At 41.3% G+C, this 14148-nt stretch overlaps 1 protein-coding gene across 1 annotated transcript in view; it reads left to right on the top strand.

The window, feature by feature from the left end:
• LOC124605103 (hemocytin) overlaps positions 1-2961 on the top strand; it is a 569639-nt gene extending 566678 nt beyond the window's left edge. Inside the window, exon 78 of the mRNA XM_047136554.1 lies at positions 2263-2961. Within this exon, the coding sequence (XP_046992510.1) occupies positions 2263-2771 (509 nt within the window). The 3' untranslated portion in view covers positions 2772-2961. The remainder of the gene's footprint in view (positions 1-2262) is intronic.
• Positions 2962-14148: the final 11187 nt, after the last annotated feature.

Below are 14148 nucleotides of genomic sequence, written 5' to 3' on the forward strand. Positions count from 1 at the left end.
TAGGGGACCACCTAAGGATTCTGAAAATTGTAGCCTTTTTGAGGCACGTAGGAACCCTGAGTGTACCTCAAAATTATTTAGGATTATGTGTGTTAGTTCCAAAAAATGACTGCTTGAAAAGTAACCAATTTCTCATCTTCACTTTGTACCTGTCAGGTGCTTAACACATCCCCTAATTAGTGAGTTGTAATTTGTCATCATATACATATTTAATTATGTACTGGAATTTAATTCAGTGCATCATACGTGAATATTCTGATAAAGTTGCTCTAGGATGTCCATTAAGATGCGAAATGGTAATCAATATTTTCTTTCCATCCTTAATTTTATAGCACAGAATTAACATTACATACGAGTGAGCAAAGAGTACCCTCTTCAAGCAAATACCTTTTAGGTGGGATTATTCCTTATTACTCCTGTCTGTGAGAAGGTGAACAGATAGGAAGTTTTTAACACATTGCCAGAAAAAAATTAGTACACCCTTTCAGAGGTTTCCAAGTCACTCAAGATTTATTGATGCAGCAGTGCATATGGAGTGCACGAAATGATTACATATACAGATCAATAGCACAAGTGGTTCTGAGGTACCAGGTATCGAGCCATGCTGAAACACCCACATTAGTGCATGGTATAGCTTCCATGACCGGCAGTGCAGGTGCTGACTATGGCATCCATTTGATCATACAGATGGCAAATACTGTTCTGGAATATGTTATTCCATGCGGGCTTGACCTATTCATGTAATTCAGTAAGGGTTGTTGGCTGATGAGTCACACGAGTCGCTTCTCGTCCCATCATATCCCACATGTGCTTGTTTGGAGACAAGTCCAGAGATCAAGCAGCCCAAGGAAGCTGCTGCATGTCTTGCAGAGCATGTTGAGTTCCATGGGCACTGTGTGAATGAGCATTATCCTGTTGGAACAACACATCACCTTCCTGCTGCAAGAACCTCAGAAGGACAGGTGTAACAACATTCTCCACATACCTAGTGCTGCTTACCCTCCCCTCCAGGAACACCAGAGTGAATAAAGATCATAGCTTATTGCACTCCAGACCATAAAGTATGCGATGAGGCCAGTGTGTCTTGGATGAATGCACTGTATGAGACAGAGCAAAGGACCATCACTTGCATGCAGGCAGAATCTGCTTTCATCATTTGCATGCAGGCAGAATCTACTTTCATCACTGAAGATCATGGTGTGCCATTCCAGGTGGGCCATTTACATCAGTGCTGTGGTGTGAGTAGAAGACAGGCTAGAGGTGTGCCTGCCCGTAGTCCCAGTGCTACTAATGGTTCACAGCCTTTCACGTTGACATGTCTGGACTCACAGGCCCTGTTTAACTTGTGCTGTGGTAGCTGCACCATCTGCCACTGCTGCCCTTACAAAACAATGATCCTGGTGGGCGTCTGTGTTGTGTGGACATCTGGGGCCTCATCTACGGGTGAGAGAATGTTCATGTGACCACTGATACCAGCATTGTTGCACAACTGACACAGCATGTCCAACTTGTGTGGTAATTCTCTGAAAAGCAGGTCACAATCTGAGCCCTTTCACACTCACACAGTTCACTGTAGGAAGCACGAGTGCATCTCTGTGGCATGGTTGCCTGCTTGCCTCACACGTTTGCACAACACTGGGCCTTCTGGCTGTGAGCATTCCCTGTTAAAGTGTAGAAACAGATGGCACTCTGGTAGCTATGCCACTACGCTACCTGTTGACAGACACTGTTGAAACCATTATCAGTACATCTGCTATCCCCCAGGTGGCATATGCCATCATCGGATCAAAATTGATGTCATCTTTTCAGGTGTACAAATTTTTTTTCCCGGCAGTATATTTAATCAATACAAATCTTGATACAGCTTTCGTGAAGTATTGTGCAATACAAATGGAGTCAATAAACAAACTGGGAATGGTGACACACAACTTCTGGCCTGAGGTGCTGGAGTCGTTAATCATATGTGCATGGGGTGTGCTTGCTTGTGTGTGTGAATAGTGTGTGTCGCTCTTTTACTGATGTAGGCTGTGCTCAAAATCTTTATGTAAGTGTCTTTTAATTGTGCCTGTCTACAACTTAAACATGTCTTCTTTATGGTCAGTAGCAACCTGTCTTTTCGTACATTGTTGATATTCCTACCAGGAGTTTCCATTGTTTGACACACAACTTACATCTTTATAAATGTTTATCTTTCAAGAGTTCTCATTGTTCAAATTCAGTGTGTACTATTACAACAGTATTACATGATGTTTTATTTTACAGATAACAGTGACTACAGGAGCATCTGTAAATGCTGTCAGGCAACAGGTTACAAGAAGCTATCCGTGAGACTAACTTGTGAAGATGGACACATATATGTAAAAAATGTTAGTGTACCTGTAACCTGCATCTGTTCAACCTGTGGCAGTAGTGGTTTAGACAGACCAGGAAATGGACAGCTAGATATCAAGTCACAGAAAAAAGGGCCTCATAATGTATTTGATGCTGAACGACAATTGGAGGGCTCTCTAAATGAACCACTGCCTACTGTTCCACAAGTCATTACACATCCACTGAATAAATCAGAAGGCATAGGAACTGCAACAGAAAACAAGAACGAAGTAAAAGAATTTGACACTGATGAAGAACGAGCATTTGATGAATATCTGAGAAAAGGCAGAGCGAAAACTCATGCAGCAAAGAATGCCACTAAGGGTTCAAAGACTAAAACAAGGAAGGAGTTGCCAGATGTGTTTGATGAACCACTTCTTATAAAGGAAGCTGATGCATGAAAAAAAAAAAAAATAAAGCCCTCTGATTGACTGAATATACTTGACATTTTCCTTTTTCAGAAGTTTCATATTGTAGTACCATATGTTTTTCCAGAGACACCAGACTGAAATAAATTACATCCTTCACTGTTGTTATTCTGTCAATGTATCTGTTTATGAAAAATAATACAGAAGTTTACAATACATTGTACTACTTTTTTCATTTATTTTACATCTTCAGCAATACAATTGTTTGTGTGTGTGTGTGTGTGTGTGTGTGTGTGTGTGTGTGTGTGTGTGTGTGTGTGTGTGCGTGTGAAAATAATGCAGAAAGAGAGTGATACGTCTTCACTTTTCAGCAAATACACACCTGATCAAAAGTATCTGGGGAATTCTATATAATGTGAAATTGACCACTATATGTCACAAGAGGTTGACTTGCCAGTGTAAAAGGAGGTGGGAAGTGTTCTATTCTCAGCAGTTAAACAGTTAACAGCAGCTTAGGAAAGCTCAGTGACTTTGAATGTGGACTAGTCACTGGATGCCACCTGAGTAACAAATGAATCAGATATATTTCAACCATTCTAAAGCTGCCCAAGTTGACAGTTGGTGATTTAACTGAGAAGTGCAGACGTGAAGGAACAACCAAATGCTAAATCGATACCAGATAGATCTCGTGTACGGACTGACAGGGACTGGGATTTTGGAGGATTGATGTAAAAAATTACATAAAATCAGTGAAAGAAACTTAAGTTCCAAACTGGACTAGAAGTCCAAAGCTCTGAAAAAGCTTTCATAGATTGATGAGTTTTGGTACTTGACATTACATGCTGATGACAGGATATACGTATGTCGAAAACTACATGAGGCAATGCATTGTGCTTACTAAAAGGTCATCATTTATGCAAGTAGTGTAGGTAATCTCATGCATGAGATCTTTATATGGAGTGAAACAAGTGAGTTGTGCGTGCCTTGGACACAGTGCCTACAAATATCTGAGTTGTAGTAGTTGAGCAATCATGAATTAAAATGATTTTCCAACACTTTCAGTGTTGAGTACTGCTCTGTGTGCATTTAGTATTTGTATGTTTGCTTTTAAAGTCCTGTGTCATATATTTACATTCATGGCATGCACTACACATTTTAAGTAATGACTAATGCAATATGGTGGCTAAAACCATATTAACCCTTCATCTGTGAAAATGGTCCAAGACCAAAACCAGTAGATGTTTGGGTGTAAAATAAAAACTGCTGATGGTTCAAATATGCATTTTATGCACTTTCAGTGTGTTGTAGAGTCCATGCCACTCTATTTCACCCGTCAAAGAGGAAAGAGATGAGCATACCAATGGATAGATGTATCTAATACAACTTCTCACAAGCATACTGTGTGTTCTAAAAAGCAAATGAAATTTCAGAGCCAATTCATCCTTATAATGAGAAGATATATTAATCCAAAATACTCATAAAACACAGAATAATTTAATTTTAGTATAATGTGAAGAATCCAATTAGACTCATATTTTACACTAAATTCTTTTTATCCTTGTATCTTCCTTTTGGTTGCATCAAGTCCAAGTATGTTGATTTCTCTCATTTTTGTCAAGTCTTCACATTCCTCTATTTCCAGTTAGTGTCAGAATATTAAGTAAGGCAATTTTAATTTGGGTCACATATTAAGTTTTATGTATTCTCCTCTTTGGTTGTGATGTAGTGTCAGGTGTTGCACCATCATTAATACCACTGCCAGAGGGAGAGCTAGAAACATTTTTTTCTATAGAAATACAGTATTTTCACCCAAGGCCTTATTTAGGTTTGAAAGCAATTTAATTAGTCAGAAGCTGCCTCACTAGGCCTATGACTTCCAAAGATTTGTATGTTGTGGTTATCTCACTTAGGTATTGGACCTCTCACTCCACCACAAGGTTGTGGTCCCCTTCTCATTTAATCCCTAGAAGGATCAACTCATCTCCCAGCTCTGTTGTACTGAAGTTTCCTTCACTGCCGCTACTGCCAGGTCTTCACCCATAGCTCTGCACACAGGTTCTGTACTGCAGCCCATGAGATTTGTTCCTGCCTGAAATCAGCCGTCCCAACACTCCAGCCTATTGAAGAGTATAATGCGCATCTCCGTGATACGGATGCACCAGACAGGAATTACTCAGGTGGAGGAGTAGGGAAAGTGGCCATATCTCCTTTGAGCTGGGTTAATAATCGTGTATTATGTCAACAGCCACTGGACAATGGGCTTGGTTGCTGAAACACGTCATGGTGATCAAAAGTAGAAGTGCAGTTTGTGGTGTTATTTGATTCCAGATAATTTTTACAGTGGAACCTTCACCATCATGTTCTACATGCTGGACAAGAAATTTATATGTAAAAATCATTTAAGAGTCATTGTGGAGAATTGATTATTTTAATGGCACAGTTTTGTTTGATTAATCATGTTACAGGGCAAGTAAACAAAGATGTTGTCAACAACACTTTCAATATTTTGAGGAAAAAAATCTTACAATGAATTCAGTCCTACACAACACATAGAATAGTACCAACATTAAATGTTAGAGGTGAAGTTAAGTGCATTCAGTTTTAGGAAGAAAACTGATGAGCTCCTAGATAAAGTTTTCTAATAAGTCATGAATGAATCAATATTGCTGTCCAGAGGTGACTAGTGCAGTTAGGAGCCCAGCTGAGATTTCTAAGCTAACCTCAAGGAATTTAGTTTTTATGCATTGCAGTTAACAGCAGCTGGTTCCATGTATTGGCTTTTGATTATCTCAGTGATCCATTTTCAAGTTTCATGCTCTATATATCATTTGCATGATTTCTGTTGAACTGATGCAAAATGCGTAAGTGCACAGGCTGTATATACGTTATTTGCTTGTATCAATATAATAGAAGGAAACGTTCCACGTGGGAAAAATTATATATAAAAACAAAGATGAGGTGACTTACCGAACGAAAGCGCTGGCAGGTCGATAGACACACAAACAAACACAAACATACACACAAAATTCAAACTTTCGCAACAAACTGTTGCCTCATCAGGAAAGAGGGAAGGAGAGGGGAAGACGAAAGGAAGTGGGTTTTAAGGGAGAGGGTAAGGAGTCATTCCAATCCCGGGAGCGGAAAGACTTACCTTTGGGGGAAAAAAGGACAGGTATACACTCGCACACACGCACATATCCATCCACACATAAAGACACAAGCCAAAAGGTGTTGGTTACAGCTGGGCTATGTTGGACTTGGGTTGGTAGACAACGATGTGCATAAAGGTTAGGTGGTTGTGTTGCCGCCAAAACACGTTAAAGGACGGAGAAATTCGGGAAAATTTCGAAAAAACTGCGTGTAGTATATTAAAAGGAGTGGTATTGTGGTGGCAGATTATGAAAATGAGGCTAACAATTGTCTGACGAAGAAATAATGGCGTTAAAACCTGTGGGAAGCGGCTAAAAATGATCAGTGATGTGGGAAAAACGGAAATGGAAATAAAGCGAAAGTTATTAGAACTGGCCGAAATGGTTGTTTAAAAGGTGAAAGCAGCTGTTTGTGAACTAGAAACGGTGGAAATTATAGCGGCGGTAGTGCTGAAAGCGGCAAAAAAATTTTAGTTATGGTTTGGAAGTGGGTTACGTATTATTGAGTATATACACTCCTGGAAATTGAAATAAGAACACCGTGAATTCATTGTCCCAGGAAGGGGAAACTTTATTGACACATTCCTGGGGTCAGATACATCACATGATCACACTGACAGAACCACAGGCACATAGACACAGGCAAGAGAGCATGCACAATGTCGGCACTAGTACAGTGTATATCCACCTTTCGCAGCAATGCAGGCTGCTATTCTCCCATGGAGACGATCGTAGAGATGCTGGAGGTAGTCCTGTGGAACGGCTTGCCATGCCATTTCCACCTGGCGCCTCAGTTGGACCAGCGTTCGTGCTGGACGTGCAGACCGCGTGAGACGACACTTTATCCAGTCCCAAACACGCTCAATGGGGGACAGATCCGGAGATCTTGCTGGCCAGGGTAGTTGACTTACACCTTCTAGAGCACGTTGGGTGGCACGGGATACATGCGGATGTGCATTGTCCTGTTGGAACAGCAAGTTCCTCGCCGGTCTAGGAATGGTAGAACGATGGGTTCGATGACGGTTTGGATGTACCGTGCACTATTCAGTGTCCCCTCGACGATCACCAGTGGTGTATGCCCAGTGTAGGAGATCGCTCCCCACACCATGATGCCGGGTGTTGGCCCTGTGTGCCTCGGTCGTATGCAGTCCTGATTGTGGCGCTCACCTGCACGTCGCCAAACACGCATACGACCATCATTGGCACCAAGGCAGAAGCGACTCTCATCGCTGAAGACGACACGTCTCCATTCGTCCCTCCATTCACGCCTGTCGCGACACCACTGGAGGCGGGCTGCACGATGTTGGGGCGTGAGCGGAAGACGGCCTAACGGTGTGCGGGACCATAGCCCAGCTTCATGGAGACGGTTGCGAATGGTCCTCGCCGATACCCCAGGAGCAACAGTGTCCCTAATTTGCTGGGAAGTGGCGGTGCGGTCCACTACAACACTGCGTAGGATCCTACGGTCTTGGCGTGCATCCGTGCGTCGCTGCGGTCCGGTCCCAGGTCGACGGGTACGTGCACCTTCCGCTGACCACTGGCGACAACATCGATGTACTGTGGAGACCTCACGCCCCACGTGTTGAGCAATTCGGCAGTACGTCCACCCGGCCTCCCGCATGCCCACTATACGCCCTCGCTCAAAGTCCGTCAACTGCACATACGGTTCACGTCCACACTGTCGCGGCATGCTACCAGTGTTAAAGACTGCGATGGAGCTCCGTATGCCACGGCAAACTGGCTGACACTGACGGCGGCGGTGCACAAATGCTGCACAGCTAGCGCCATTCGACGGCCAACACCGCGGTTCCTGGTGTGTCCGCTGTGCCGTGCGTGTGATCATTGCTTGTACAGCCCTCTCGCAGTGTCCGGAGCAAGTATGGTGGGTCTGACACACCGGTGTCAATGTGTTCTTTTTTCCATTTCCAGGAGTGTATATAGGCACGATAAAATAGTATAGCAGATTACGGTAAAAAGGAGAAGGTGAATACAAAGTGAAACTGCTGGCAAAAACAGAAAGAGGAAAATAAGACGACAGAAAAGATTTCGAAATGCAACAGTGACAATAACAAACGTAATTGTTGGATTCAAATTAATGATATCAATATAATAGAAGGAAACGTTCCACGTGGGAAAAATTATATATAAAAACAAAGATGAGGTGACTTACCGAACGAAAGCGCTGGCAGGTCGATAGACACACAAACAAACACAAACATACACACAAAATTCAAGCTTTTGCAACAAACTGTTGCCTCACCAGGAAAGAGGGAAGGAGAGGGGAAGACGAAAGGAAGTGGGTTTTAAGGGAGAGGGTAAGGAGTCATTCCAATCCTGGGAGCGGAAAGACTTACCTTTGGGGGAAAGGTCTGTATGTGTGGATGGATATGTGTGTGTGTGCGAGTGTATACCTGTCCTTTTTTCCCCCAAAGGTAAGTCTTTCCGCTCCCGGGATTGGAATGACTCCTTACCCTCTCCCTTAAAACCCACTTCCTTTCGTCTTCCCCTCTCCTTCCCTCTTTCCTGATGAGGCAACAGTTTGTTGCGAAAGCTTGAATTTTGTGTGTATGTTTGTGTTTGTTTGTGTGTCTATCGACCTGCCAGCGCTTTCGTTCGGTAAGTCACCTCATCTTTGATTTTATATATTATTTATATATTTTGTTTAACTAATACCTCTTTGACCTGTTGTCTATAATTTGTGCAGTTCCATAGCCTAATTCAGCTCTTTCATATTCAGTAACATCTCTGAAATTATGATAGTGCCAAACAATATACTCCAGCAGCATTCCAGTTTCTCCATTGTCACTGTTACCATAATTGAAATAGATGGGGTAAGAAAATGGATAACACCCCTCAAGGAATAGAATGGAATACATTGAAAGTCTTTCTCTTATACTGGGAAATGATGTGTCTTTCTGTTGTACCTGCATCTGTTGTACCTGCATCTTCCTACTATTCTCACATTATGCACAAAGTGATTTCTTTCTAGGAGTTTGCTCTGTTCCCTGGTAACTGTATCACAATTTCATAACCAGTATTGGACTCCCTTATAATTACTAGGTAGGTCTATGCAGCATATTCCTAATATCATGAGAAGACCTCCTGTAGAAGTTGTTCTGTATGCACCTGTAAATCTCAGTAGTACATTCCTCTAGTAAAGTTACCAACCCGTTTGGTGCCTTACAAATCTCACAGTTTTTCTTCACAGCCTTACTTCCTCTTAAGTGTACTGAGCACTTTAAACAATTATTAAAAGATTAAACTGTACAAATATCATAGTATAGTTTGGCAATCCATGTAGGAACTTAGTAGCTCAACAAAATTTAACAAGAGGTCCTTCATAGCTAAACAAATTCATGACAGAGGTAGTTATGTTACCGACTGACTGCAAATAACGAACTTGTGTAGCTGCTGATGAATCTTCTGGGTTGTATGGCTGTGATTGAAGTAACTTTTCAGTTCCTAATGTTTCATCCAGCGCTGTGCTGGACACCTTCGAAAGTGCTCTTGGCGACACTGGGTCTCGATGATACGTCAGTCAGTATGACTCAGCGTCACCAGGAGCATCTCCAAAGGTGTCTAGTACACTTCTGGACCAAAGGGTTTCTTCAGCCATGGCCATGCAGCCCAAAAGATTCATCCACAACTATGATATGAAAGACTTCATTGTATGAACTTGTATAGTGACTGAATTCAATGAAGTATTGTGACTGCTCTCTTCGACTATTAGTTGTCGCAGCTGCCTGACATATAACTTTAATTACTGAAAGATGCCTGACTTGAACCTTCACATAATGAATACTGAACAAAGATTGACTAATATAGTAACTATTAATTTCAAGTGACCAACTGCTGTTCACTAACTGAGAGAACAAACTTTATGACCTAGGGTTCATACTGATTGGGAGCATGCCACAGATTGACTGTGACTTGGTGCATAACACTTACTTAGAGACGCAGGCAGTATAAAAATCACAAAATGTTAAAATACAAAAGTATGACATTTTAGATATTAACATAACCGACAGAAAAATAATAACAAACAATGGAAAATACAGGATGGAATGTAACAATATTATGAAAAGGATAGTTGCTACTCACCAAATAATGGAGATGCTTAGTCACAGATAGGCACAGCAAAAAGACTGCCAGAGAGTGAGCTTTAGGCCAACAAGGCCTTTATCGGTGTGTGCGTGTGTAGTCTATTTCTGACAAAGACCGTGTTGGCCGAAAGATCGCTTTCTGACAGTCTTTTTATTGCTCATATCTGTGAGTCAGCACTCCGCTATTTGGTGAGAAAAACAATAAATTCCACAAACACTTTAGACAATGAAGCAACTTGGTTTAACTATAAGCTCTATCATTGAAAAATGGTAAAATGATAGGTACTATTTTATGAAATGTGTGTAAGTTTTAATGTGCACTGAGATTTCCAAAGCACACAAAGAATTTTCTGGAAAGTTAAATTTTCTAATTGGCATATTGCACAAATTAACACATTATTCTATGAAAGTTAAATGTTTTTGGAATCAGAAAAAAATTAGGCTACAAACATTAGAATTTTGAAAGGATTACCTTTTCAAGATTCAGACATTCTGGAACAGGATAATTTTGAATAAGGAGAACTTTTTAAATAAAGTTCTAGAAAAAAGTAATGTGGTCATTGGAAAGTGGAGAATGTGGGCTTTCAATCAACATATGTCTATCTTAAAACAAATAATTATTGATCAGGTCAAATTCTGATAAGCACATCATTTTAGTGAATCACAAATTTACTTTCCAAAAAAAATCCAGGATGGAATAATTACAATATTATGAAGAGGACAGATTGCTACTCACCATATAGCGGAGATGTCAAGTCACAGACAACCACAACAAAAAGGCTACTTAACATGTAAGCTTTTGGCCAGAAGGCCTTCTTTTGAAGTAGACGACATACACATCTTCACACTGTTTAGTAGTCTTGTCATTGCGCCTGTCTGCAACTCAGCATTTCCACTATATGCTGAGTAGCAATCTGTTGTTGTTGTTGTTGTTGTGGTCTTCAGTCCTGAGACTGGTTTGATGCAGCTCTCCATGCTACTCTATCCTGTGCAAGCTTTTTCATCTCCCAGTACCTACTGCAACCTACATCCTTCTGAATCTGCTTAGTGTATTCATCTCTTGGTCTCCCTCTACGATTTTTACCCTCCACGCTGCCCTCCAATACTAAATTGGTGATCCCTTGATGCCTCAGAACATGTCCTACCAACCGATCCCTTCTTCTGGTCAAGTTGTGCCACAAACTTCTCTTTTCCCCAATCCTATTCAATACTTCCTCATTAGTTATGTGATCTACCCATCTAATCTTCAGCATTCTTCTGTAGCACCACATTTCGAAAGCTTCTATTCTCTTCTTGTCCAAACTATTTATCGTCCATGTTTCACTTCCATACATGGCTACACTCCATACAAATACTTTCAGAAATGACTTCCTGACACTTAAATCAATACTGGATGTTAACAAATTTCTCTTCTTCAGAAACGCTTTCCTTGCCATTGCCAGCCTACATTTGATATCCTCTCTACTTCGACCATCATCAGTTATTTTGCTCCCCAAACAGCAAAACTCCTTTACTACTTTAAGTGCCTCATTTCCTAATCTAATTCCCTCAGCATCACCCGACTTAATTAGACTACATTCCATTATCCTTGTTTTGCTTTTGTTGATGTTCATCTTATATCCTACTTTCAAGACACTGTCCATTCCATTCAACTGCTCTTGCAAGTCCTTTGCTGTCTCTGACAGAATTACAGTGTCATCAGCGAACCTCAAAGTTTTTATTTCTTCTCCATGAATTTTAATACCTACTCCGAATTTTTCTTTTGTTTCCTTTACTGCTTGCTCAATATACAGATTGAACAACATCGGGGAGAGGCTACAACCCTGTCTTACTCCCTTCCCAACCACTGCTTCCCTTTCATGTCCCTCGACTCTTATAACTGCCATCTGGTTTCTGTACAAATTGTAAATAGCCTTTCGCTCCCTGTATTTTACCCCTGCCACCTTTAGAATTTGAAAGAGAGTATTCCAGTCAACATTGTCAAAAGCTTTCTCTAAGTCTACAAATGCTAGAAACGTAGGTTTGCCTTTCCTTAATCTTTCTTCTAAGATAAGCCGTAAGGTCAGTATTGCCTCACGTGTTCCAGTGTTTCTACGGAATCCAAACTGATCTTCCCCGAGGTTGGATTCTACTAGTTTTTCCATTCGTCTGTAAAGAATTCGTGTTAGTATTTTGCAGCTGTGACTTATTAAGCTGATAGTTCGGTAATTTTCACATCTGTCAACACCTGCTTTCTTTGGGATTGGAATTATTATATTCCTCTTGAAGTCTGAGGGTATTTCGCCTGTTTCATACATCTTGCTCACCAGATGGTAGAGTTTTGTCAGGACTGGCTCTCCCACGGCCGTCAGTAGTTCCAATGGAATATTGTCTACTCCGGGGGCCTTGTTTCGACTCAGGTCTTTCAGTGCTCTGTCAAACTCTTCACGCAGTATCATATCTCCCATTTCATCTTCATCTGCATCCTCTTCCATTCCCATAATATTGTCCTCAAGTACATCGCCCTTGTATAGACCCTCTATATACTCCTTCCACCTTTCTGCTTTCCCTTCTTTGCTTAGAACTGGGTTTCCATCTGAGCTCTTGATATTCATACAAGTCGTTCTCTTATCTCCAAAGGTCTCTTTAATTTTCCTGTAGGCGGTATCTATCTTACCCCTAGTAAGATAGGCCTCTACATCCTTACATTTGTCCTCTAGCCATCCCTGCTTAGCCATTTTGCACTTCCTGTCGATCTCATTTTTGAGACGTTTGTATTCCTTTTTGCCTGTTTCACTTACTGCATTTTTATATTTTCTCCTTTCATCAATTAAATTCAATATTTCTTCTGTTACCCAAGGATTTATACTAGCCCTCGTCTTTTTACCTACTTGATCCTCTGCTGCCTTCACTACTTCATCCCTCAAAGCTACCCATTCTTCTTCTACTGTATTTATTTCCCCCATTCCTGTCAATTGCTCCCTTATGCTCTCCCTGAATCTCTGTACAACCTCTGGTTCTTTTAGTTTATCCAGGTCCCATCTCCTTAAATTCCCACCTTTTTGCAGTTTCTTCAGTTTTAATCTACAGGTCATAACCAATAGATTGTGGTCAGAGTCCACATCTGCCCCTGGAAATGTCTTACAATTTAAAACCTGGTTCCTAAATCTCTGTCTTCCCATTATATAATCTATCTGAAACCTTTTAGTATCTCCAGGGTTCTTCCAAGTATACAACCTTCTTTCATGATTCTTAAACCAAGTGTTAGTTATGATTATGTTGTGCTCTGTGCAAAATTCGACCAGGCGGCTTCCTCTTTCATTTCTGTCCCCCAATCCATATTCACCTACTATGTTTCCTTCTCTCCCTTTTCCTACACTCGAATTCCAGTCACCCATGACTATTAAATTTTCGTCTCCCTTCACAATCTCAATAATTTCTTTTATTTCACCATACATTTCTGCAATTTCTTCGTCATCTGCAGAGCTAGTTGGCATATAAACTTGTACTACTGTAGTAGGCGTGGGCTTCATATCTATCTTGGCCACAATAATGCGTTCACTATGCTGTTCGTAGTAGCTTACCCGCATTCCTATTTTCCTATTCATTATTAAACCTACTCCTGCATTACCCCTATTTGATTTTGTGTTTATAACCCTGTAGTCACCTGACCAGAAGTCTTGTTCCTCCTGCCACCGAACTTCACTAATTCCCACTATATCTAACTTCAACCTATCCATTTCCCTTTTTAAATTTTCTAACCTACCTGCCCGATTAAGGGATCTGACATTCCACGCTCCGATCCGTAGAACGCCAGTTTTCTTTCTCCTGATAACGACATCCTCTTGAGTAGTCCCCGCCCGGAGATCCGAATGGGGGACTATTTTACCTCCGGAATATTTTACCCAAGAGGACGCCAACATCATGTAATCATACAGTAAAGCTGCATGCCCTCGGGAAAAATTACGGCTGTAGTTTCCCCTTGCTTTCAGCCGTTCGCAGTACCAGCACAGCAAGGCCATTTTGGTTATTGTTACAAGGCCAGATCAGTCAATCATCCAGACTGTTGCCCTTGCAACTACTGAAAAGGCTGCTGCCCCTCTTCAGGAACCACACGTTTGTCTGGCCTCTCAACAGATACCCCTCCGTTGTGGTTGCACCTACGGTACGGCTATCTGT

Source organism: Schistocerca americana, chromosome 3, assembly GCF_021461395.2.
Source record: "Schistocerca americana isolate TAMUIC-IGC-003095 chromosome 3, iqSchAmer2.1, whole genome shotgun sequence".
In the NCBI taxonomy this organism is placed as follows: Eukaryota; Metazoa; Arthropoda; class Insecta; order Orthoptera; family Acrididae; genus Schistocerca; species Schistocerca americana.